The sequence below is a fragment of the Phocoena sinus genome, chromosome 3, assembly GCF_008692025.1.
Source record: "Phocoena sinus isolate mPhoSin1 chromosome 3, mPhoSin1.pri, whole genome shotgun sequence".
Taxonomy (NCBI): Eukaryota; Metazoa; Chordata; class Mammalia; order Artiodactyla; family Phocoenidae; genus Phocoena; species Phocoena sinus.
Window position 1 is genome coordinate 17,808,125 of NC_045765.1, and position 25,996 is coordinate 17,834,120.

The window sequence follows — 25,996 nt, forward strand, 5'->3', positions numbered from 1 at the left end:
TTGTGCCCTTAGGCTTGAAATTTGCTACATTATGTTTCAATAAAGTAATTTCCTCTGGGTAAAGCTTGGGAGTTCTCTGTTCTTATGGCTTCCCTATCCCTGGGCAAAGTCTCTGAGCCACTGCTCCATCATGGGTAATGGGGACAGTGACCCACTTTCTCAGAGTGATATCTTTGCTTTATGGGCAGAGCACTGTGTGGGGGCTGTAGCATCTGGTCTCCTTGGCTTGCCTCTCCCAGCGTGGAAACTTCACCTTACAAGTGAGTTGGGGTGAGGGTAATCAGGGCTCCAACATTCTCTGACTAAAGCACCTGGGATAGAGTTTCCACTCTATGAATAGGAGCTGGTGGAGGAAGGGAGCCTCTGACTTCTCAGGTGTACTAACTCAGGGTTTAACCTTTGCAACATGTAACTGGGGTGTGGGGATGAGAAATACTGGCACTGTGTTCCTCTTGGGGAGATATGGTAGCCCTTGACTGGACTCTGGGGGGAGAAGGAGCCCTGTGTTCTTGGCTGCACCTGCCTAGAGTGGAGCATCTATCATGCTGAGCTGACAGTGAAGAGTGAGGAAGTGGGTTCAAACACCATAAACTTTCACTGTTCTTACTGAGTTTCAGTAGATTTTCTTAAATAAGTTTTTCTTCATTTACTCTATGCTCTTAAGACAATTTACAGAAACTTAAAAAAAATCATTTTCACCACCTATGCTTGTTTTACTGGGGAGTGGGTCCCTGGAGCTCCTTACACGACCATTCTAGAAGTGGAACTCCTCCCACCTGCTCTTTGAGATTTCTGCTTCTGATGCTTGAAAGAGACTCTTCATCATCACTGCTCTGAGAAACTTTTCTGGCCCTGCCCTCCCCGTCCTCTGTCCCCAGGTGTTTCCTCCTCTGGTAGCCCCAAGTGTTTGGAATCATATTACTTTGGAAGGAGATAACCTTTGAGAGATAAACCTATCTTTTGCTGTCCCTGCACTTCCCCATTTCCCTGCTCATTATTCTGGGTACACAAGCCCTCTCAGGTTTGGGAGCCTCATTCTACCTCCCACAGTGATTTACTGTAATTTTTTTTGGTATAATCCTTGAATGGAATTTTATAATTTGGCTTTAGAAATTATTATTATTTTTGTGGTACGCCGGCCTCTCACTGCTGTGGCCTCTCCCGTTGTGGAGCACAGGCTCTGGAAGCGCAGGCTCAGCGGCCATGGCTCACGGGCCCAGCCGCTCCGCGGCATGTGGGATCTTCACGGACCGGGGCACGAACCCGTGTCCCCTGCATCGGCAGGCGGACTCTCAGCCACTGCGCCACCAGGGAAGCCCCTAGAAATTATTTTTGAAATTAATTTAAAAAAATCAAAGTACTGCTTGAAAATAATCTATAGTGTTAAAGGGCTTATAACAAAGGTCAGCTATCCCTTTTCTCCCCTTGCCTTCCTTTTTCCATTCCCCAAGAGCACTCTGGGGTAATGGTTAGGATGGTCACACCTGCCAGCGATCCCTCAGAGCAGGCTTTTCCAGGAGTTCCTGCCCTACTTGCTCCAGTCTGCCCTGTTGCCCCATGTCTTCCCTTGTTCTCTCCTTGCATTGTAGCCTATGATTGCTGGTGCTCATCATCTTTCTTATTTCCTTATTTGGCACACATATCTTGCAGCAGGAACATATCCTGATGTTATTAAGTGTTGGCAAGGATTTGGGGGCCCCCTGAATCTTGTTGGTGGGGATATAGACTGGCAAATATTCTGGAAAGCAATATTCTGTGAAATTAAGAATGTATAGATCCTGTCCAGTAATCCCACGTGCATAGAAATCTCCCACAGCTAGAAGCTGGAAGTCTTCACTCTTCAGATTCTCAAATACACGCTCTCTCTGTGTGTGAAATTTTAATCAATTTAATTTTTGGATAGGTAATACATTGCATAGTTTAGAAGCAGAAAGCCTTTTTCTATCCACCCAGTCCACATCTCCCAAAGTTAACTATTACTAGATTTTTGTGTATTTTAAAACGTTTAAAAAATTTTAGAGACTTTGAATGTAATATAAGCAAATATAAACATATATTTCTTTTCATCCATTTTTACACAAATGCTAACATACTATACATGCTTTTTTATACCTGTATCATATAGTGGGTACGTTTTTATATCAGTAGGTAAAGAGCATCCTTATTACAGCTGCACAGTATTCTGTGGTAGGGCTGTGCAGTGATTGATTTAACAAGTTTCCTATTTATTGACACTTGGGCTGTTTCCAATCTTTTTCTGTCAAACAGTGCTGTGATGAATAGCTGTCTGCAGGCTTATTCATTTGGAGGTGTACAAGCATGATGGTAAGATAAATTGCAAGAGATGGAATAACTATGTCACAGCATACACATATTTGCAATTCTGGTGAAAATTGCCAAATTCACTTCCATAGGACTGTATCAATTACACTCCAAAGAGCAATGTGGGAGTGTCTGTTTCCCCATCTTTGCCCACACAGTTTTGCAATTATTAGTCTGTCAATCTAAGAGGTGAAAACAGCATACCAATGTGGTCCTCTTTTGAGTGAGGTTGAACATTTCTGCCATCCCTGAGCATCTCTTCATACATTTGAGTCATTTGCATTTCTTCTTCTACGAAACTGTTTTTTATCTCCTGCCCATTTTTCTATTGGATAGTCAATCTTTCCATTTTCTTTTGAATCGTCTTTGGTCATACGTTTCCCCCACCCCAAATTTCCCCGGAACTCCTCCCTTTGAGGTTGCTGTTTACCTCTCTGCTGCCCAGTGTGAAGGTCAGCTCTTGGTTCTTGTCTTATTTGAATTTTCAGTAGCACGGGACACAGCTGATCATCCCTTCCTTCTTGAATCTCTCTTTATCAGCTTTTGTCTCTTCTTTGGTTTTCCTCTTAACTTCTAGAAACTCCTTCTCAATGTCCTTTGGTGGATCTGCTTTATTTCCCCAACCTCTAAACATTCGAATGCCCCAGGGCTCAGTTTTCTTCTCTCTGTGCCCTGCTCTCTAGGTGTTTTATCTGTGCCCCTGGCTGTAAAACAGCCTGCACAGGGAAGCCCCCCAGATTTATATACCCAGGCCAGATCTGCCCTCAGAACCCCAGAGTCATGTCATTCCAATTCGTACCCGACACCTTCACTGGGTTGCCTAATGAACATCTCAAACTGAGCATGTTCCAAATCAAATTCCTGATTTTCCCCTTTAATCCTACTCCTCTCCCGGTTTCCCACAGCTCAGTAAATGGCAGTGCCATTCCTTTATTTGCTAAGGCCCCCAAACCTTGGAGTCAGTCTTGACCTTTCCCTTTCTCTCACATTCGACTCCATCAGCAAATACTCTGAAGGTTTTACCTTCAAAATATATCCCAAACCGGGTCATGTTTTGCTACCTCCACTGTTACACTCTGGCCCAGGTTACCTTATTCTCTCGCCTGCATCCTGTTAGCGCCTCCTAGCAGGTCTCCTTGCTAAGTGCCTGCGTGTGTGAGATCCAGTGATTAACTATAAAGACAGACCTAGACAGAGAGGTTGTATATATTAGTGTTACGAGATCTTAATTTAAACCAAACTGTGCTCTACCCTGATGTATTTTATTTATGTTTTAATGCAAAAAGGCAAATAATTATTGAAGTAAATGAGATGTAACTGTCCACAAAAGCAGTAAGAGTAAGTAAATTGGCTGAAGAGCTTTCTGCATTGCTATGCTGCACTAATATTATTGCTGACTTAGCTCCTCACTGTCAGCCTGTCCAGTGTGCATGCAGAGGCCAGGAGAATGCACCAGTCTCCCACTTGGGCTCCAAGAAGGAGTTTAGGCATGCCTCTTCAGCAGGTGGGGGCTCTCTAGGTTCTGGGCTAGGCTGGGGAGCAAAATCCACCTGCTGTCACAGGAACAGGAATAATGTAACCATTAGTTACTTCCTTATTATGCAAATACTGTGCTAATCAAATTTTTTTCCTTAGGATAAATTACAAAAGTAGAATTATTGGGTTAAAAGGTATCAAAGAAATCTTTCTAAAACGGACCATGTTTTCTAAAACTCTTATATTAGTCTGGGTTCTCCAGAGAAGCCAATAGGAGAGATAGATAGATGGTAGGTAGATAGATAGATAGATAGATAGATAGATAGATAGATAGATATAGATGATGGGTAGATGATAGATAGATGATAAGGAATTGGCTCATGTAATTATGGAGGCTGAGAGTCCCAAGATCTGCCATGTGCAATCTGGAGAGTCAGGACAACCAATGGTGTAAATTCCAGTCCAAATGCAGAAGAACTGTGTCCCAGGTCAAAAATAGGCAGAGAGCGAGTGAATTCTCCGTTTTCACCTTTTGTTATTTTCAGGCCTCCAACTGATTTGGGTGAGGCCCCCTCACATTGGGGAGGACAATCTGACTTACTGAGTCCACTGATTCAAATGTTAATTTCATCCAGAAACACCCTCACAGACACACCAGAATAATGTTTGACAAAATATCTGGGTACCCTGTGGCCCAGTCAGGTTGACACATAAAATTAACAATTACATCACCTCCTAAAACACTTTAGTGTCCCTCCTGCCCCAATCCAGAGCTCCAGGGTAAACTCCAAGCTCCTTGGTCTTCCCCAGGTGAGGGGGTTGTATTTCACCATATGGCCTCTGCAAGTCTTTCCTGCCATTGCTCTCTGCCCCCGACACACTGGATTCCTGTCTCCGCGCTCTGCTGATCTTTTCCCCAGCTTGCCCACTTGGTGGAGGTCTGTTGGTGGGGGTTCTAGCTTATGCCTCAGGTCTGTTCATTCCCAGTTAATTTTCCTACTCTTCTGGTCTTGCCTGGAGGCCCAGCATTGGATATCTAAGGCAGTGTCAGGCTCTCTGCTCAGCCTGAGGGCAAGGGCCTGGTTGTGCTGAGAAGCATCTTGTGTGTGTATTTTAAGATCTCTCTGGATCTGTTCCCTGGCCGAGGGATCTAGGGCTCCCATCTGAGTCCTGAGAGTGAAAAATGGAGCCATTTCACTGAAGACGCTGTGTACTGGGACGTGAACCTTACAGCATGGATGCCGGTGGCAAAGGGTAGCATGATGGGGAGCGTGGGGTGAGGCCTGCTGTCTTCTGTTGCTGGGGAAGAGGCACAGCTGTGCCCAGCAGAGCCCACAGAGGGGTGTGTGCAACAGGGGAGCGGGGAGGTTGTCTTGAGCATAAATGAGACAGTAGATGCACCAGGGGGCATGAGGGGGCTCAGCAACCCTCCAAAGAGGAAGGGGCAAGAGTGGAGGAAAGATGTGTGTCATTGTGTCCGTGCTGGTAGGAAGACCCAGAGGCCATTTGGAGGCCCCCTTGGCTCCTCAGCACCCTGAGCAGCAGAGCCTTGCTGGACAATGGACCCTGGTAGGCCCAGGCTCTGTCCCTGCAAGCTGGGTGTCTTTGGGCAATGGCTTTGCCTTTCTGAGCCTCCATTTTGTCACTTGGCAAGGGGGATGGTGATAGCACCTATCTCGTGGGATGTGTCAGGCTGTATATAAAGTGCCAGATCTGGGGCTTAGCACCCATGATGGAAGCATTTCAGTTTTGGGGTGAACTGGAGCTTCCAGCTGAGGCACACCCTGACTGTGGCTCTTGACTGAGTTATCTGGCTCTCTGCTCCCTTGACTCATGGATGGGGTGGTCAAGAGTTAGAGACTGTGGAGGGCACTGCTTGGGCGTGCTGTGGGTGGGGTGCCCCTTCCTTGGGAACCTCATATGAGCCCTGCAGCGTGGGGGATGAAGTGCCCTGAGGTCTGATACCTGCCTGTGGTATCTGAAGGACGAGGGGCCACACTGGTGGCTGTCTGTCTCTGAGTTGTTAGGGTCTGTGGTGTTCTGGGACAACTTTGGATACACGTTTGAGAATCATCCTGGGGTTGTCTGGGATCCTGCCCTGGAGGGCTGTCAGGTGGATAGACAGGCCTCCACAGAAGCCTGGCTGAGTTCCCGGGATAAGTCACTGGTCACTGGCCACAATGGAGACACCCGCCCCAAGAAACTAGGGTGGGTAGGGAAGCAATGTAGGGGGCAGGGGCTTCAGAGGACCCACAGATCACCCATATGAGATGAATTGATTCTGAACCCCAGCCAGCACCAGGGGTCTCTGAGGCAAACCCCAGACAGGGACATCTTCCTGTCCTAACCCCCCTGTTCCTTCCCTGGAGGGCTCAGAGAAAAAGTGCTAGACAAAAAAAGAGAGACCACAGCCATGGCCCTTCCCTGGCCTCCTGTGCACAGTGGGGCTGTTGGTCGTCCCGGAGCCCTGAGGCCCAAGTGCCTGCTGTGTGGCTCAGCTGGGCGGCCTCAAACCTGCTGTGTGGCAGGGATCTGTGTCACCTGGCACCAAACTGGGCCTCACGGGCCTCACTCTTGGGCACCACCTGTGTGGCTGACACCTGCCCCCCAGGAATAGACTCCAACTGCTGCATCCCCTGTGGGCCATCTGACCTGGCCATAGGGACTGAGGCCAGGACGGCAGGAGGACAAAAGGGCCTCTACAGGGAAGGGCCTGGAGTCCTGGATGTGACTAAGGAACCATCCAAATAGCTGTGAGCAGGGCACCATCCCTCTCTGGGCTCCGAGGCTGCACCTGGAGAAAGGGCACCAAGATCCCCACCTGCGGAGTTACTGAGAGAAGCCCCTCCTCCTGGCCTGGGCACCCGGGGCTTGTTACCAAGTGGGTGCTCAGCGAGGCAGGGAGCAGGGCCCCTGGGATGAACCTAAGACACAAACACACTCAGCTTGAGTCCCCTTGGCCCTGTGATCTCTGTGGGGCTGGCCATGGGCTGCCTCCTTCCCTCCTTCCCTGGACCCTCTCCCAGCTGGGGATGAGCCCAGGCCTCACACCACCATCCTCACCTGACACCTATTCTGCACTGGGCCTCTGAGGGGCTTGCAGACTAGAGGGAGCAGATGTGGGTGAGGGGCCTGCATGTCAGGAACCTCTGCCCAGAAGGGGGAACTTACAGCTGAGGTTGCAGCTCCGACTAGATCAACAAGCTCAGGAACAGCATGCCAGGCAGCGGGAAGAGCAATTGCAAGGCCACAGAACTAGGAAATAGGAAATAGCCTCAAGCCTGGGGGTGGGCCTCTATCAGCAGTGACATGCTTGACTTGCCTCCCACCTAACCTCCAGAGTTTCAGCTGCGGGCCCTGTACTGCTTCTCCAACATCCTTTCTTCATGCTCCCCATAGCCTGGAGGAGGCTGCCGCAATCTCCCAGTATGAGATGGAGAGGACTGTGATGGGTATGGCTGAGCTGAGGAATTTGGAGTCTGGCCTTGGAGAGAGAGCTGGGATCCTGGGCCTGGACGAGGGATTTCATGAGGCAGGGGGGACAGTGGCCAGCTGCCCCCAGCCCCTTGACCTCACGTGCTGCTTCCTGAAACTCAGCATTCTGGGGTTTCCTCATAGGTCCCTGAACTGAGTGTCTCAGGGGCAGGGAGCTGGAGCCAGGTGACCGGCAAGGTCGGGGCCCATGGGTAGACTGGGAGCCCCCTCCAGAGTGTCCTGTCTCCCTGTGGCTGGGGAAGGATATAACCTCCTCCTTCCCGGGCAGGCCTCCCAGAGCTCCATGGGCATCAGCCCTGGACCGGCCATCACATGTCTCCAAGGCCACTAACCCCCTCTGTGCCACTTGCCCCTGCTCCTGACAGGCAGCGCTCAGTGTGACCAGGATGCAGGGACAGTCCCTGCTGATGTTTGTAGGGGTTTTGTCTAATGTTGCCCCAGACACCAAGGGAGTGTGTTGGGTAGGGACGAGGGGATCAGGAGGTGCTTCTAGTCAGCTCCTGGAACCCCCCAGGACTCCTTGGGTTTGGCACCAGGGCCCCACCCACATCCCTGTGGGAGCTAGATATGGTGTGAGGCAGGGTGGGAGCCTGGGTTTGGCTGAAGCCCAGTTCCTGCTCTGCTACCCACTCCACTACTCACCCTCTCTAGGGTCTCAGATGGAAAGGGGTGGGCTGGTCTGGTGCAGAGCAGATCCCATTCAACCCTAACGTGCAGCATTCTCATGCCTCTGTCAGGCTGCAGGGCCCTTCTGGGGCCTTGCTGAGGTCCTGGGTTCATCAGGCAGAATTCCTCGAGTTGGGGGAGGCACCTGTGGTGCTGGTTGCTCTGGCTTTGCCTGTCCCTCAGGTGGGACCCAAGGCCACACTGCCAGGACAGAGGTGTCAGGTCCTAGCTGAAGGGGGCCTAGACTCTGAGAGTCCTGACATGGTCAGGAGCTGGCCAGGATGCATCAGTGCACCTTCAACACATCACTCTGCCCTCAGGCCCTGACCAGGAATGGGGGTGTACATCACGCTCCCTGACTTCTTGGCTGGGTGATGTGGTCACTTGCCAGGTCGGGGCTCAGCAGCTCCACAGCCCCTCCACTTCCTGGCCCAGAAACTTGGCTCAGTGTGTGAAGGGCTGGGTGAGAGCCCCAGGGGAGGAGATTCATGGTGGGCTGAGGGTCCTCCCTGGATTCATCACTCCTTGCGCAAACAAGAGAGGTGTCTGGCCTCACACAAGGCTGTCAGTATCCATTCACCGGAGCTTACCTAGCATCTACGGCACACCAGCTCCTTTTAGCAGGACATGGGGTTTATGGAGTGGAAATAGCCACCAAGTCCCCCTCCTGAGCTGTGGTCACAGCATTCCTGGGCCTGAGCTGGGAAACTGCTCTGCATCCTGGCAGAAGCCCACGGGTGAGAGACATGAAGTGGATGTGGATACGCAGGGTACACCAGTGTGTTTATACCAACTCTAAAATTTACAATGCACTGTACACACTGTTAAGTCTGTGACTCAAATTTGTCCTGCTGACCAGCATTATAGTGGTCACCAGAAAGCTATCCCGATACCAGCAGGATACAGAAAGGGGGTGTATGGGGCTGCAGAAACCAGCCCATCTCAAGGGGCAGGGTCAGGTCCATCAGTAGAATGGCAGAGGCCACTGGTGGGCTCTGGTCCTTCTCACGTCATGGTGATGTTTGCTGGAGATACAGAGGCTCCCAGGCCATCTGGAGATGGACCGGGTGTCTGTCTCCATGGCACGAGTCACCCACTGAGAGCAACACTGCAGTCACCCAAACCCTTGGGTCATCGCTGAGGACAGACTGACCAACAATGTGAGCATCACTGTCCTGAAGGTAGGGCCCCTGAGGCACGTGCCACCCCTGTGTTTGGAGGCTCTGGGCCCTTCCAGGGCTGAGGTTCCACAAAAGGTGGAGAAAGATCTCCTGTGCTGTGTGGTCACTGTGATGGGCACCAGGCCACAGGGTCACAGTTTGCAAAGCAGCGAGGCACCAATGCCTCCTCCTCCCACTGGGCTGGCTCGGGCAGGGCGGCAGAAGGCTTCTGCTGGCTTCCTCTCCTCCTCCCCCCTCTCCTCCTCCTCCAGCTCAGTGCTTTTCACGTCTTCCCCAGAATAGAAGACCTGCAGATTTAAACATGCCGAGCGAGGGTGGTGAGAGCCTGCTGGCCCGGCCCGTGGTTATACTCCCGTCCAGCCCCCCACCCCACAGGGGCACGTGCAATCCTCTTGGCTCAGTCCTTAGAGCCCGCCGCTGCACATCATTTCCAACCTCCGCTCGGCTGTGTTAACAGGCCGAACAAGCAGGAGGTGGTGTGTGTCTCACTTTCTGGCATAAGAGCATGGACTGGGGTTCCAGGCCCTGGGGCACACATCTCAACTGCCCACGGGGCAGCCTCCAGTCGTGGGGGATCGTGGTTCCAGCCTCTTCTCCCTACCCCAGGCTTAAGTTCCTCCTCCACCTCTAAGACCCTGGTCTGACCTGCCCCCTCCCCACGGAGGGGCTCCCAGGAGGCTGACAACCGAGTGTAGATGAAGCCCCTCCACTCTGTCTCGGCCCCAAGCGCCCCACCTGCTCCCTCCACCTGCCTCCCACACTTGTCTTGGCACAGAGACTCACCTTAGAGATTTCCACCTCTCTTTTTCTGTTTGGTTCTCTGGACTCTCACTTTCATAAGAAGCCAAATAAAGACCTAGTCAGAAAATGAAGTGATATTATGCATTTATGAGCCATGACAATAACCTCTTCTACACCCAGAGTCTCACCTGCTTTTTGTTTTTAAATTAAATTGTTGTTGGGAGGTAACTGTAGATTCACAAGCAATTGTAAGAAATAATACAGGGAGATCCGTGTATCTTTTACCCAGTTTCCCCCAATGGTAACCACTTGCTAGACTATAGGACAGGATCATCACCAGGATTTTGGCACCGACACAGTCAAGATATAGAACATTCCATCACCACAAGGATCCCTCATGCTACCCTTTTATAGCCACACACACTTCCCTCCCATCCCCACACCTCTCTTAACCCCTGGCCACTACTAATCTGTTCCCTGTGTCTATATTTTGTCATTTCAAGAATGTGATATAAATGGAATCACACAGTATGTAACCTTTTGGGATTGACTCTTTTCACACTGTAATTCTCTAGAGATTCATCCATGCTGTAGTGTGTATCAGTGTGGTTCATTCCATTTTGTTGCTGAATAGTATTCCATACCATACTTTGTTTAACCATTCACCCACTGAAGGACATCTGTATGGTTTCCAGTGTTTGGCTGTGACAAATTAAGCTTCTGTAAACATTGGTGTATGAGTTTTTGTGCAAACTTGTAAATTCATTTCTCTGGAATAAATATATGCCCAAGAGTGTAATTGCTGAGTCACATAGTAGTTGCATACTTAGTTTTATAAGAAACTCTTTGTCTGGTTCTACATCCTGAAGATTTTCTCTTGCTTTTTTTTTTTCTAAAAGTTTTATAGTTTTACATTTTACATTCAAGCCTGTGATCCATTTTGATTTAATTTTTGCATAAAGTGTGAGACTTAGGTTGAAGTTCATTTTTTGCCCTATGGATGTCCAAATGCACCTGCACCATTTGTTGCAAAGACTATCTTTCCTCCACTGAATTGCTTTTGCATCTTTGTCAAGAATCACTGTGGGTCTCTTTATGGGTCCTCTATTCTGTTACATTGATCTATGTGTCTGTCCTGCAAGCACCACACTGTCTTGAATACTGTAGGTATTCAAGCTATATTGCCCTTAATATTGGGTAGAGTGATTCCTCCTGTTTCATTCTTCTTTTTCAAAATTGTTTCAGCTATTTTAGTTCCTTTGCATTTTCATATAAACTTTAGAATAATCTTGTCTGTATCTATAAAAAATCTTCCTGGAATTGCATTAAATCTGTCCTGAAATTTGGAAAGGAGAACTGATATCTTTGCTATGTTGGAGTCTTCCAATTTATGAATTCATGTCTCTCCATTTATTTAGATCTTCTTTGATTTCTTTCATCAGCATTGTGTAGTTTTTAGCATACAAATTCTATACATGTTGTGTTAGATTTATACCTAAGCATTTCTTTTTTGATTGATTGTAAATGATATTGTATATTTAATTTCAGTGAACTCATTCATTGTGAGTACATGGAAATAAAATGATTTTTGCTTGTTTATTTTGTATTCTGTGATGCTTGCTGAACTCATTTTGTTCTAGGAGTTTTTATGGATCGCTTGGGATTTTTTACATCTTCTGCAAATAGGGGCAGTGTTAATTCCTTTCTGATATGTATGTCTTTTATTCCTTTTCTTGCCTTATTGCACTGACTAGGTCTTCCACCAATGTTGAATAAGAGTTGTGAGAGTAGACATCCTTGAGTTGTTACCAATCTTAGTGGGAAAGCATTCCATCTTTCACCATTAAATACGATGTTAGCTGAAGGGTTTTTGTAGATGCAATTTATCAAGTTGGTAAATTCCCTTCTATTCTTATTTTTCTGAGAGTTTTTACCATGCACGGGTGTTGAAATTTGTCAAATGCGTTTTCTCCACTGATTGACACAATCTAGTTTTTTTTTTGTTCTTTGGCCTGTTAATATGGTGGATTATATTGGCTGATTTTCAAATATTGAATAGCCTTGCGTTTCTGGAGTAAGGCCACTCGGTCATGATATATGATTATCTTTATATTTTGCTGAATTATACTTGCTAATATTATACTTGTTAATATTTTCTTAAGGATTTTTTGCATCTATATTCATGAGGGATTATCTGGGTAGAGTGTATTATCTGTACTGTCTTTGTCCAGTTTTGATATCATGATAATGATATCATAAAATAAACTGGGAAGTTCCCTCCTCTTCTTTTTTCTGAAGGAGATTGTGCAGAGTTGGTGTTACTTCATTAAATATTTGGTAGAATTCTCTAGTGTAACTATCTGGGCTCAGACATTTCATTTTGGCATGTTTTTAAATGAAAAATTCAATTTCCCTATTAGCTATAGGGCTATTCAAATTATCTATTTTATGTTGAGTTGTGGCAGTTTGTGTTTTTTGAAGAATTGGTCCATTTCATCTAAATTGTTAAATTTACATGCATAGAGTTGTTCATAGTATTTTCTTCCAAGTCTTTTGATGTTGGCAGAGTCTGTAGTGATACCCTGTTTCATTTCTGATACTGGCAGTTTCTGTCTTCTCTCTCTTTTTCTTTGTCAAGAAGTTCTTTGCTAGAGGATGGAAATTTTATTGTGCTTTTCAAAGAACCAGCTCTTCAATTAACTTTTAAAAATTGTTCTGTTTTCTGTTTCATTGATTTCTGCTCTCTTGTGCTCTTATTTCCTTCCTTCTGCTGACTTTTGGTTTATTTTGCTCCTCTTTTTCTAGGTTCTGGGGGTGGGAACTTAGATGATTGATTTGAGGTGTTTCCTTTTTTTTCTAATGTATGCATTACATGCTGTAAAATTCCCTCTCATCCCTGCTTTAGCTGCACCCTGCAAATTTTGATAGCATTTTCATTTAGTTCAATTAAAAAAAAAATTTCCTTGAGACTTCTTAACTCATGGATTATTTAGAATTGTGTTGTTTAGATTATAAGTGTTTGGACATTTTCCAGTTATCTTATGTTATTGATTTCTAGCTTGATTCCACTGTGATCACATGCTGTGAACACATGCTGTATGATTTCAATTACTTTAATTTGTTGCACTTAGGATATGGTCTATCTTGGTATATGTTCGTGGGCAAATGAAAAAAATGTGTATTCTGCTGTAGTTGTATGGAATGTTCTATAAATGTCTATTAGATCCTATTGTTTGATGGTATTGGTGAGTTCTGCTATGTCTTTGCTGATTTTCTGTCTAGTTGTTATATTAATTGTTAAGAGAGGGTGTTGAAATCTCCAAACTATAATTGTGGATCTATTTATTTCTCCTTTCAGTTCTATTGGGGTTTGCTTCATAAATATTGCAACTCTGTTGTTTGGTAGATACACATTTAGGATTGCTATATCTTCTTGGGAGACTGACAATTTTGTCATTACATAATGTCCCTCTCTGCCTCTGGAAATTTTCTTTCCTCTGAAGTATACTTTATCTGATATTATTATTGCCATTTCTGCTTTCTTTTGATTAATGTGTCCCCATCCTTTTACTTTTTAACCTGTCTACATCATTATATTTGAAATGAGTTTCATGTAGGCAGCATATAGTTGGGTCACATTTTTAATTTATTCTGCCAGCCTCCGTCTTTTACTTGTTGTATTTGGACCACTTACATTCAATATAAGTATTGATATGTTAGAGCTTAAGTCTGCCTATTTATTTATTATTTTCTATTTGTTCTGTGTTTTGTTTTTCTTCTCTTTCTGTGGGTTACCTGAACAGTTTTTAGAATTCCATTTTGACTTATCTACAGTAAATTCCTAAAGGATATTTTCACTGGATATAGAATTATGGGTTGGCAGTTGTTTTCTTTCAGCACTTGAAAAATGTGCCACTGCCTCTGGCTATGGTTTCTGATGGGGAACCTGATGTCATTTGAATTGTTTTTCTCCTATAGGTAAAGTATCATTTCTCTCTCAGTGCTTTCAAGATTTGTTTCTTTTTCTTTAGTTGCCAGAAGTTTGACTATGATGAGTCTTGGTATGGTTTTCTTTGGGTTTATCCTGTTTGGGATTCACTCAGCTCCTTGAATCTGTAGGTTTATGTCTTTTCCACATTTGGGAAATTTCCAGGCATTACTTCTTTAAGTACTCTTCAACCATACCCAATTTGTCCTCTCCTTCCCAGACTCTGATGACATGAGTGTTAGATCTTTTGTTATAGTCCCACTGGTCCCTGGGGCTCTGGTATAGTCTATATTTTTCTCTGTTGTTCAGATTGTAAAATTTCTATTGTTTTATCTTCCAGCTTACTGATTCTTTCCTCTGTCTTCTCCATTATGCTGTTGAACATATCCGTTCAGTTATTATTTTAGTTATTGCACTTTTCAGTTCTAAAATTTCCACTTGGTTCTTCCTTATATCTCCTGTTTCTCTGCTGAGATTTTCTGTATTTTCACTTGTTTCAGGGAGCCTGAGACTGACTGGATTGCCAGCATGCCCTGTCAGGGGAGGTCTGATGGAGCTGAGGGCAGGGCCAGGCTTTTGTCAGAGGCTTTTACCATCCCATTTGGGGCCCAATACATCTTAGGTCCCTTCTCTTGAATTTCTCAGCTCTTTTGGGGAGGTAGAGGGAAGGATAGGAAGAAGAGAAGGTCAAAAGGGAAGGTGCTTCTCTCTAAGGGTATTCCAGAAGGGCCAGGATTTTATTTGCAAATTCATAGCTGTCTGTCTGACTGGCACACAGCAGACTCTCTAGAAGTATTGTTGACTGAAAGAGTGAATGAAATGCCCCCACCCCACCTCTGCCCTTCCTGCCTCTAGACTCTCCCCACCTCTCTCCTAATGTGCCTTTGACAAATTTTATTGCCCAAGTTCCACTGGGTAATGACAACAGTCATTATAATAACTAGTGTAGTACGTTGAATAATGGGTCCCAGAGATATTTAGGTCCTAATCCCCTGAATATGCCCTTTTGGGACTTCACAGATGTGATTTAGTTAAGGATCTGGAGATGAGGAGATTATCTGGGTGGGCCCTAAATGCAATCACAGGTGTCCTTATAAGAGAGAAAGGGGGAGACGACTCCAGAAGGCAACATGATGATGGAAGCAGAGGCTGGAGTAATGTACTTTGAAGATGGAAGAAGGGGCTACAAGCCAAGGAATTCAGGCAGCCATTAGAAGTCATAAAAGGCCAAGAAATGGATTCTCCCACCAGAGCCTCCAGAAATAACCAGCTCTGCCAACACCTCTATTTTAGCCCAGTGGAACTGATTTCAGACTTGCTAACTTCTGTAATCATAAGAGGCTAAATTTATGTTGTTCTGAGGCACTAAATTTGTGGTGATTTGCCACAGCACCAGTAAGAAACTAATACAACTAGTATTGATTGAGTGCAGTCCTGTGGGCTTTGCTTGTGTCATGTCAATTAATTCTCACCATGGCCCTGGGAAGTAGTTTCTCTCATTACCTCATTACCTACCCTTTATAGATGCAGTAGGTGAGGCTTAGAGAGGGTGAGAAAGCTGCCCAGGGTAACACAGCTTCTGGGGTGGGAGCAGCCAGGCTGGTTTATCCATCAGGCTGCTGAGCTTCTCATGTACGTGGGGTAGGGGAGACTCCAGATATGGATGAGACCCCCCCCAAATTACTGGCTCCAGAATATAAAAAATAAAATGGCAAAATTGAAAGTATTAACAATTCAGAAGCAAGTCATTAAAAAGTCCTTCCCCCTAATTTTTTATTTTTGGCAGAAAATGTTTTCCTGGGCATGGGTGTGGGTCCCTGTGTAAAACGCCTGCCATGACAAGGAGCCAGGCCTCCTGTGTGCTGAGCAGGGTTCTCCCAGGTTGGTACCAGGGCATCCTGCATCCAGAGAGCAGCTAACCATGGGGCCACTCTGCTCCCCACAGGGCCCATCAACTCAGCCAGATGACTGTTTGCTTCTCCAGCACTTTCTCTTCTGGAGGAGGGAGCTCCAAGAGTATGCTCATTTAGAAAATTCATAAGCATATCTGTTGTGTCTGACAAATGATCGGATGGAAATACTGGCTATTTAAGGGGACAGACATCAACAGTGCTCTGGAGAAAGGATGCCTCGTTTCATGCTGGTGTGTATTACACATGAACACACACACATACACAGGTACACACTCACACACACAAACATGCGCATGCACACACCAGTTGTGGAAAGACCCATGGTCAGCCTAGTACTTTGCCACCCCTACATGAGCCCTGGAAGGGCTGTTTTTATCATCATGCCCACTTTCCTGATGAGGAAATTAGGGTCAGACGTCGTTCAGATTTACAATGTCCAATGGCATCCAAACTGTGCCTGGGGGAAGCCTGGCCTTGGGGGCCCAACCTGCAGCTCCTCAGGCCCTGTCCTGTGCTCTGGGGGTAGCAACTATTCAGTTGGGGGATGCAGACTTCCCTGCTTCCTTGCAGACCTAGCACACATGGGCGTGGTGCATCCCTGCTCAGAGCAGGGGCCCTGAATGGTGATGTGACCAAGAGATCACCCGCGAGTTCTGTGGCTGGGGGTCAGGGAGGCCATGGGGCCACCTTACCATCCTCGCTGAAGATGGGAGCAGTGTGCAGGTAGTGGGTGATGCTGGGGTCTTGCTCGAAGGGACACTCCACTTGTTTCCATGTGATGAACTCTCCTACTTGCTTGGCCAGCTCCAGAAATTTCTGCCAGGGACACAGAGACACAAAATGATGCACCCTGAGTGCCTGGAGGTCACCTGTGACAGTGGGGCCGGCCCTGGCCCAGTGTCTCTCATCATCCCCAGTGAGGCCTGCCTCTAGGGTGGGCAAGGTGGGACACGGGGCAGAAAAATGATGGAATAACCCATCAGGAAATCTGGACGTTTGTCACATCTCTTCATTCTCTCTGAAGAATTTGCTATGCCCAGCACCTAGGGTTCACCTGTCCCCCTTGTCATGGTGAGAGAGCAGCCTTGGGCTATGCCATCAGCAGGCAGTGCATTTAGCTAGAGGTGACTATTACTTTAGTTTCATTCTGTTTATTTTTGTGGTTATCTCAACTAATGGCAAGAGATATATCCCTACTTACAGCAACTTTGTTTACATAGAGAATGAGGCAAATACATTTAAATAAATGTATTTAAGTAAAATTTAATTCATTTAAGTAGAATTTTAATTGAGTAAAATTTAAGTACATTTATTTAAGATTTTAAAAACTGCTAACTTAAAGCAGGATTTTAAATACAAAGCTGTGACTGGGTGAGAACCCCACTCTGTGGCATTCTTTGATCAGCCTTGGTGTCTGCCCCCAGTCCCCACTGCCCATGCCCCAGGATCTGGGGCCACATGAGTACCTGTCTTCTTGCCCCTCACTGCTCCCCCGCCCATCCTTCCACCCAGGCCTTGCTTCTGAGGACCAATTCAAGAAAGGCAAGAGACAGAGTGTGCGTTGGGACCAACTGGAGAGTGAGCTCCCAGGCCCCCTTGGCCCCTGCAGTCTCTCCCAAGCCCAGCCTCTTCCATGTCGCCTCCAGCCTGGACTGCCCCCTGGGATGCAGAGCCCAGGCATCCTGCTGGACTGGGCTTCCTCCAGCTATGCCGGCCCCTAGGGGTAATCAGACCTGTGGGCAGCATGTGAAGGTCTGCTGGGGTGTCCATGTGAAGCCCCACAGCAGAGGCAGCTCCAGGCCAAAGGGCCCAGGCATTCATTGTGGGCCCTGTCAGCAGGAGACACGTGCAGAGCCTTTGGCGGGCCATGTGGCATGTCCACTCCTCCTAGCCACTCTGTGTGGTCATGGTGGCAGCCCTGTTTCACAGAAGGAGAGACTGAGACTTGGACAGAGTGAGGGGCTGGCCCAGGACTGGTGTCCCTTGGAGCTGGAGGCTGAGTGGGGCAAGCAGTAGGGTAGGGCTGGCCCTCTCGCAGGAGAAGAGCCACTTCTTTCCTGTGGATTGGGGGGTACCACTGCTCATGGCATGCTCTGTCTGACTCAGTGACCATCTGCTGTCACCATCCTGTGCCCTTGGGGCTCCTGGGCCCCATTCCTCCCCCTCCCCATGCCTAGCCCACCAGCCACTTCGAGACGTACATGCTGGGTAAGCTTGTATGTGGGGTTGAGACATGGAGTGGATCAGCCTGGCCTTGCTTCTAAAGAGCTTGGGGACTTGGGTGCTGTGACTGAGGGATAATAGCCCGCTATAGAAGGGGCCTCTCTCCTCCTGTGAGGTCAAGGGGAACTTCCTGGAAGAGGGAACATTTGAGCTGACAGTGATGAGTGTCTGCAGTGTCTCCTTCCCACTCTGCCTGACACTTCCTCCTGTTGCTAAGGGCTCCTCCTTTGGAAGGCCTCTCCTGACCGTGAACTGTGCCCCTGTGCAGCTCCTGTCACAGCACCATGTCAATTGTCACTGTGGGTCTGCAGGGCTGTCTTTCTTACTAGCCTGGGGCTCCTTAAGGACTGAAAATGATGCTACTTCACCTGTGCTAGACACGAGGCCTGCACAGAGTGGGGGTCAATGCCTTCATGAGCCTCAGTCTCTTCCTATGGGAGATGTGGGGAGACCCCAATAATCCCACTCTGATGTTGGCTGCAAACTGCTGCACTCTGCCTTGGAGTCCTACTTTAATCCAACCATTCAGGGCCAGAACTCCTGCTCTGGGAGCTTTTATCAGCCTGCTTAGGTGGCAGGCCCTCCAAGGCCCCTGGACCCTACCTCAAAGTTGACGTGTCCATTGGGGAGGCGGTTGGCACAGCCTTCGTTTAGGAAGTAGATGTCTTTGATGAGCAGGCTGAAGAAGGGGATGACGATCTGGAAGGGAGAAGGTGCAGATCAGCCCTCACTTGGCCTCCCCACAGTGGCTGCCTAGGAGAGAGGCAGCCTTGCCAGCAGCCACCTGCCCCAGGGACCTCAGATACAACACCAGGATGCAGAAGGTGGGAGAGACTTCCCACCTGGGCAAGGCTGGCCAGCCTCAGGGCTTCATGGGCCACAGGCTATGTAGTACGTACCATGGGGAGCAATGTGGAAACCACAAAGAAAGGAGGCACAAACTAGGGCCAGACCATTTCTTTCCAGGTCCCACCAGACCCCAGTGCAGTGCTGATTGAGCTCCTACTGTATACAATGCCATTCCCCTTCCTGTTGGGGCTGGGTGAAAGATGCATAGTTTCAGCGGCCTTTGAACATTTCTCCCATCGTCTGTTGGGAAAGGCCAATGGGAGCTTCTCCCCACAGTCCAGGGGTCCACAGACTTAGGTCTCCTGACTCATGTGCCCCAGGAGGAATGGAGTGTGCCGAGCACACTTAAATATAAAATAAAAATTTTAGAAAAGAATAAATATACTGAAATAGAAAAATATTTTTTTTAAGTTTTGGTTTTATGAATCAAAAAATATGCTAATGGAATGTGAATTATCTGCTGTGAGATTCTGTGGCCTCTTTTAAAAATATACATTTAACAATTTGCCATTCTATGTCTTTCTTGATGCTAAAGATCTGATGCTGCTGCACTATGGCAAGGCTGAAAGCATCCCTACTCTGGTTCCTGAAGGGACAGGCTTATGTGCTCAGCCTGAGAAGGATGGGGTCTCTGTGTTTCACTGTCAGATGTCTTGTTTCTCCCTCCTTGTTCCATACCTGCTAACTCCTAGAGAAAGGAGTCCAACTGGTGACAGCTCAGACTACTCTTGGGGAACCAGCTGGGTCTACCTTGTGTGTGGGTTAAACTGTGTCCCTCAAAAAGTTATGTTCAAGGACTTCCCTGGTGGTGCAGTGGTTAAGAATCCGCCTGCCAATGCAGGGGACACAGGTTCGATCCCTGGTCCGGGAAGATCCCACATGACACGGAGCAACTAAGCCCGTGTGCCAAAACTACTGAGCCTATGCTCTAGAGCCTGCAAGCCACAAATGCTGAAGCCTACTGAAGCCAACTGCTACAACTACTGAAGCCCACAGGCCTAGAGCCCGTGCTCCACCACAAGAGAAGCCCGCGCACCACAACGAAGAGTAGCCCCCACTCGCCACAACTAGAGGAAGCCCGTGTGCAGCAACGAAGACCCAATGCAGCCAAAAATGGAAAGAAAAAAAAAGTTATGTTCATATCCTAAACCCCCCAGTGCCTATGAATGGGAACTTATTTGGAGATAGGGTCTTTGCCATGGATGGAATCAAATGGAGATGAGGTCACATGGATTAGGTGGGCTGGTATTTTTATATAAAGAGGGAAATTTGGACACACACTGGGAAGGTAGTCATGTGACAACAGAGACAGAGATGGGAATGATGCGGCCACTAGCCAAGGAGTGCCTATGGCCATCAGAAGCTGGAAGAGGCAAAGAAGAATCCTCCCCTAGAGTCTTTGGAGGGAGCATGGCCCTTCCAACCTTGATTTTGGCCTCTGGCCTCCAGAACTGTAAGAGAATACATTTCTGCTGTTCTAAGCTACCTAGTTTATGTGCTTTGTTATGTCAGCCCAGGAAACTAACACATCTGCTCTGCCCTTAGGCTCCAGAGCTGGGCACATGTGGCCAGGCCAGCTAGTGCCGGCTTCCAGCCCATCACCCTTAGGCCCGGGCACCAGGCCCTGACACTTCTGGCTCAGGGACTGCCTAGGTCATTCCCCAACCAAGCTGACAAGGGCTTTGATGTGAGGACCTAGGCACTGACCACTCGGCACAGCATAGAAGCATGGATGGCTCAGCTGGGTCGGGCAGATGGGGAAACCAAGGTCCATAGAGTGGCAGGGCCTGGCACCAGGTCATCCAGCTAGTGATCACCAGGGCCAGGACCAGAGCCAGGTTTAGCAGGGTTTTTCCACAACTGAGGGGTTTCCTGGGATGCAGGACTTGTGATACTAAACCTGGGGCAATCCTAGGCAAACTGGGATGAACTGGTCACCCTAGATTTATGTCACTTCCACAAACATTTGCTCATGTCTTCTCTATGCTAGGTGCCAGGACTTGGGGGACAGTGAGAGTGTGTCACACACATTCATTCCTGATCCCAGTATAGTGGGAGACAGTCAAGGGAACAACCTACAAAACAAGGAAGCCTCATCTTGGCTTCCCCCACGCTGGCTTTAGTCCCTTGCTGTGCTCTCAAAGAGTGTCTCCACTTACGCCCTTGTCACCGGGGCATCGGTGGTGGGCCTGAGTCCTTCAGTGTGCTGAGGTATGTACACATGAGATCATGTTTCATCCTCATCACTGTCCTGTGAAATAGGGCTTTTATGACCCCACCTCACAGATGAGGAAGCTGAGACTCAGACAGGTTAAGTAACTCATAGAAGCTCACACAACAGTAAGTAGTGGATGCAGGGCTAGGACTCTGCTCCAGAGCCCCTGTCCTATCTTCTTCCTCACTGTGCCAAGAGGGAGGGTGGTCTCAATCCATCTCCCACCACCCACACTGGTGCTGAGTCCCTGGTCCAGTTCTTGTGCATGATGGCTGAATTGAGTTGGAATGGGGAGACCCACTGAGATGGGCAGGGGTGGGGATTAAGGGCTGTGGGACTCTGGGGACAGAGACGGCTCCTCATGGGCCTGGTGCAGGTTTCCTGGTGGCAGGGCCATTGAAGTGGTCCTCTGGGTGGCAGCATTTCCCATGTGTGAGAATTTTTCACCACTTCTGTCTGTCCACATGACTGTAAACCTGGGCCATTGTTTTCTGGACCTGAGCATTTCCCTCAGAACCCAGCTCAACCTGGAGGGCACCCAGAGAAGCCTGTGTGGAGGGTGCTTTGTCACAGAGACTAGGGGAGAGTGAGGGGCAGACAGGAGCCAGCCATAGGCAGGAAGAAAACACAAAGTGACCTCCTGGCCTCAAAGTTTCAGCTGGGGGCACTGGGAGACTGCGAGAGCATCTGCAAGCTTCTTTCCCTCCTTCCCTACTTCATTTCCTCCCTCTTTCCTTCCCTCCCACCCTCCCTCCCTCTTTTCTTCCTTCCAACCTCCAGCCTTCCATTTTTCTATCTTTCCTTCCTCCCTTCCTTGCACACTTCCATCCATCTATCTATCCTTCCTCCCATCCATTCTTCCATCCATCCATCTATCCGTCCATCTGTCCTCCAACCTTCCATCCATTCATGAAGGAGCTTCTGTGGGTCTAGCCCATGGTCCATAACTCCCTGGAAAGTAGAGGAGAATGCAGTGAAACTAAGTGCACAGCTCTGTCAGTCTCCCACCTATAGCCCCAGACCTAAATGCACAGCGTCCCAGCACCCCAGAGCTAGAAGGGGTGCAGAGAGCAGGAGCACATAGTCCCAGTTTGTTCACTCTGCTCTCAGGGTAGAAGGGAAAGAGTGCAGAGCACCAGTGCTGTGACTGACACCTCAGTCCAAAGGCTGCAGCCTCCTCTAGGCATCCCACCCACAGTCCAACTCCTGGGCCAGAAACCAGTAACCCTGTGACTGCCACATGGTACCTGTGCCCCGAGGACGGAAGGTAGGAAAGACTGGGAGACTTAGAGTCTGATTCCTGGCTCTGCCGCCTACTTGCTGAGTGACTTGGCTAGTGAGGGCTCCTCTCTGAGAATCAGTCTTCTAATGCAGAAAGTGGCAATGCTGAAGTCTACCCCATGGAATAGTTGTCAGAATTAAATTGGGAGATGGTGGTCAAGTGGCCCTCATGCGGTGGGTGCTCAGTGAAGCGAGAGTGCCCCTGCTGCCCTGGTTTTCCAGCTTCCTGGCTCCTGGGGGACAGGCTCACCTGCCCCGGGACTTGAGGACATGCCTTGCTGAGTGCTGCACCCCTGCACCAGGCTCCCCGGGACCCAGCATTGCTGAAGTGCTGACAGCCTGAACAGGAAGGGCCAGCTGGACAGGACATGGCCAACAGTGTGGCCTGGGTCTGTGTATAATCTGTGCTCTGCGGGGAGGAGGCTGGAAAGGCCTGGTGGGTTACACAAGCATGCATATCTCAGCCTGCTCCTCAAACCCGACCACATATGCATCCAATACAATCACAGAGTCACTTCGAATTTCAAGAACAGCAACTGGTTCTATTATCCCGTAAGCTGGAAGCAACTTCCACAAACTATGGTGGGGCCCTGATTCCACCAATGTTCCTGCAAGAGACCAGGCTGAAAAGGCACAGCAAGTCTTGCTGTTTTCTCCCCATGGAGATCAACGACTCTAATCATCAAGCTGGTGACAGGTTTTAAGCTGGCGGATCATGGCAATCCCAGGGCCTGGGATGGTTTCTTGTATCAGAGGCCACTAGGAGAATTTGGAGGAGAAACAAAATTGATCAGGATGACCAAATGCCCTCCAAATGCAAATGTATAAGAACAAGATCTGTGAAAATGCAATTCTGTGGCAAGAAGCCACAGGATTTTGGTTTAGTCATTTCCAAAAACATAAATGTGATCTGAGGCCACATCAATGAAGGTATTGCCTTTAGGATAAGGAGGTGTAAGACCCTATGTACTTGGAACCACAATTTGATCTGAAACAGAGGGACCCTGACAAATGGAGCTGTTCAGAGAACAAAGGGACCCAAGAGGGGAGGGAACTGGAGACCACAGCATGGCAGGGCAGGCGTGGGGCTGCTGACTCAGGAGGAGAGAGGGAGGCGGGGCCTGGGGCTCAGAAGGACTGGTGGCTGGAAGAGGGAACGGCCTTACTCTGTGTGGCCCTCTGGAGAGGACAGCCCCAGGTGGCTGACACAACCCCACAAGGCAGCACTTGCTACCAGTTAGAGCTGCTGGGGGGTGGGTTGATCTATTTGGGGAGGTGGTGAGTTCCCTATACTGGAGGCATGCGAGCAAGGTGACACAACTCTCTTATTATAGATGCTGCAGAAGGGCAGGGGATTGGACCAGATGACCTTCAAGTCACCACCCCACCTGGGCCTAGGTGGTCTGGAGCAGGGAGGGGCTCTGAGGGCTGGGCAAGCCTCTGACCTACCTTCTCTCGGCTGCTGTGGGCGGTCAGGGAGCGGTGGGCTGCCCCACGCAGGGCTGTTCTATAGTTGCAGAAATTCCCTGTTGGGTCCATCTGGTGCTGGAAGGAGATAGGGAGGCATTTGGGCAACTGTGTCCTGGGGATGGCTGGTGGCACCCAGCAGCCCAGCCAGCAGCCTTGCTTACCTCGAGGATGAAAAACTTGGCTGTCTTCACTTTGGCCCAGGTCTTCTTTAGTCTTGAGACAGGGCTCATGTTCATGCCAGCTGAAAGAGGGAAGGCTGAGCTGGGGGCAGGGCCAGGCTGGGAGGACTGTTCTGAGCTGCACAGTCCCTCTGTGAGGCCCCCAGCTGGCCTAGGCCCTCAGGCTGAACCCTGACCAGGGCTGATGTTTGTGGAGCCTCAGCCTGCCAGATGGAGGGTGGGTGGGTGCTAATGGACATTGTGTACAGGTAGGCCTGGCTTCTGTATGTGCAGGGCCCCTGTCCCAGTCCCTGTCCCACACTGGCCCTATACTGTGACCAGGGGCCTGCTTTGGGCCCCTGCTTTCCCTGGTTCTGGGGACACACTGCCAAGCTCTCATCAAGCACCCTGAAAGCCCTGGGCTTGCCTCAAAAGGGGCACCTCCCCAGGACCTTTGGGGTGGGGTGGGGGGAACATGGGCCCAGCCTGCACCCACCCCCTGCTCAGGTGGCTTGCACCCCACCTGCCTGGGTGTGCCCACTCCACCCTCTCTGGGAGCACTTGCACCGGGGGCTCCAGGCCTGGCCGGCCCACTCACAGATGATGGCCATTAGGGAGTTGAAGTTGCCGATGTTGAAGCACTCACGGGCTACGTCGGTGAAGAACTCAATCACCTGGGCCCTCTGTTTCTTCTTGGACGGCTGGGGACAGGGCATATGAGCCTCAGTGTTGAGGTGTCCCCACCCTGCCCTGACCACACACCCTGCTTACCTGTCCTATCCCTCATTAATCTTCTTTAAGCCCATTTCACAGCTGAGATGCTTGATGCCAAAGCAATTTGTAGCCCAGGGACTGAGGCTCTCAGTGCACCCCGGGTGGAGCTAGCACAGAGCTCATTGCCATGGAGGGCCGGATGGGGGCTGGCGGGACTCCTGTTGCCACACAGGAGCCACCTGCAGCATGGGAGGTGCTGGGGGCCCCCACATGTCCTCCTGCCCTCTCAGGCCTAGCTCCAGCACCCCTACACCTAGAAGCAGAAAACATGACTCCCTCACCTCTCTTCCCAGCACCAAACTTCTCCACTTCACACGGGGTGCGGGGGCCCCACGGTGACCCCGAGGCCCTGTCGCCTAGCAGCCCCACCAATGCTTTCTGTCGACTGACTGTGATTTCAACCCCAGCTCGAGTCGAGTGCGTGAAACTTTGATCTCTCTGATGGGTCAGAACCAAACTGTGTCCTCTCCCAGGCTGAAGCGCTGCCTGACTCTGGGGTGGGCTCTGTCCAGGCTTCACTCAGGCAAACCCCCGTCTTAGCTGCCAGGCCAGTGATGCGGTGTCAGAAGCAGGCAAGGCCCAAGGAACCCTACAGTGTTCTTTCCACGTAGATTGCCCTCCTCCCATAATTGCAGAAGTGGTCCTTACTTCTGCCAAGAAGCTTGCTGTAGTGTCTGAGGAGCTGTGCATCCAAAACCCCTTCCGAGAGCTGCCCGCCTGAGGTCCTGCCCTTTCATGGGACAGCCCACACAGGGATGGTGATGGTGACGAGCAAGGTGGGGGATCAGGGCCAACTACTAGGGTGGATGTGGGCACTCTGACAGGAAGCACTGTCTCAGGCTGAGGTATCACAGATGAGCTTCTCCTTTCTCGGTCGCAGACCCCTCATAAACACCTTATGCCCCAAGCTCTGTCTCAGTGTCTGCTTCCAGAGAGCCCACCCTGGCAGATATGCTGCCTCCAATCTTCCCCTGGGACATTGGGCTTCACCTGACAGTGGGAGAATGGGCTTGGGAGAGGGTTCCACTGCCATAAGGAAGGGAAGAAGGTGGGCAGGGTCTGGCTTGGCGGGGCTGAGACCCGGTGGCGAGCATGTCCAGCCCAGTGTTTCCTGGTCTTCCTGCTTTCCAGGAGAAGCCAGAGACCTGGACTTTAAAGTGCAATCTCCCACTTCTTAAAGGTTAGATTATTTCTACCTCTAAGTCCTGAGTGAGCCAAATGGAATTTTTCTGCAGGCCAGACCA

At 49.2% G+C, this 25,996-nt stretch overlaps 1 protein-coding gene across 2 annotated transcripts in view; it reads right to left on the reverse strand.

The window, feature by feature from the left end:
* Positions 1–9,402: 9,402 nt before the first annotated feature.
* The window catches only part of RASGEF1C (RasGEF domain family member 1C), a 32,037-nt gene continuing 15,443 nt past the window's right edge, over positions 9,403–25,996 (reverse strand). For both annotated transcript variants that reach the window (XM_032627565.1, XM_032627566.1), the window contains 7 exons: positions 24,577–24,679; positions 23,982–24,061; positions 23,800–23,895; positions 18,609–18,704; positions 16,475–16,598; positions 9,924–9,996; positions 9,403–9,427 (listed from right to left, as the gene is read on the reverse strand). In XM_032627565.1, coding sequence (XP_032483456.1) covers positions 9,403–9,427; positions 9,924–9,996; positions 16,475–16,598; positions 18,609–18,704; positions 23,800–23,895; positions 23,982–24,061; positions 24,577–24,679 — 597 coding nt within the window. The remainder of the gene's footprint in view (positions 9,428–9,923; positions 9,997–16,474; positions 16,599–18,608; positions 18,705–23,799; positions 23,896–23,981; positions 24,062–24,576; positions 24,680–25,996) is intronic.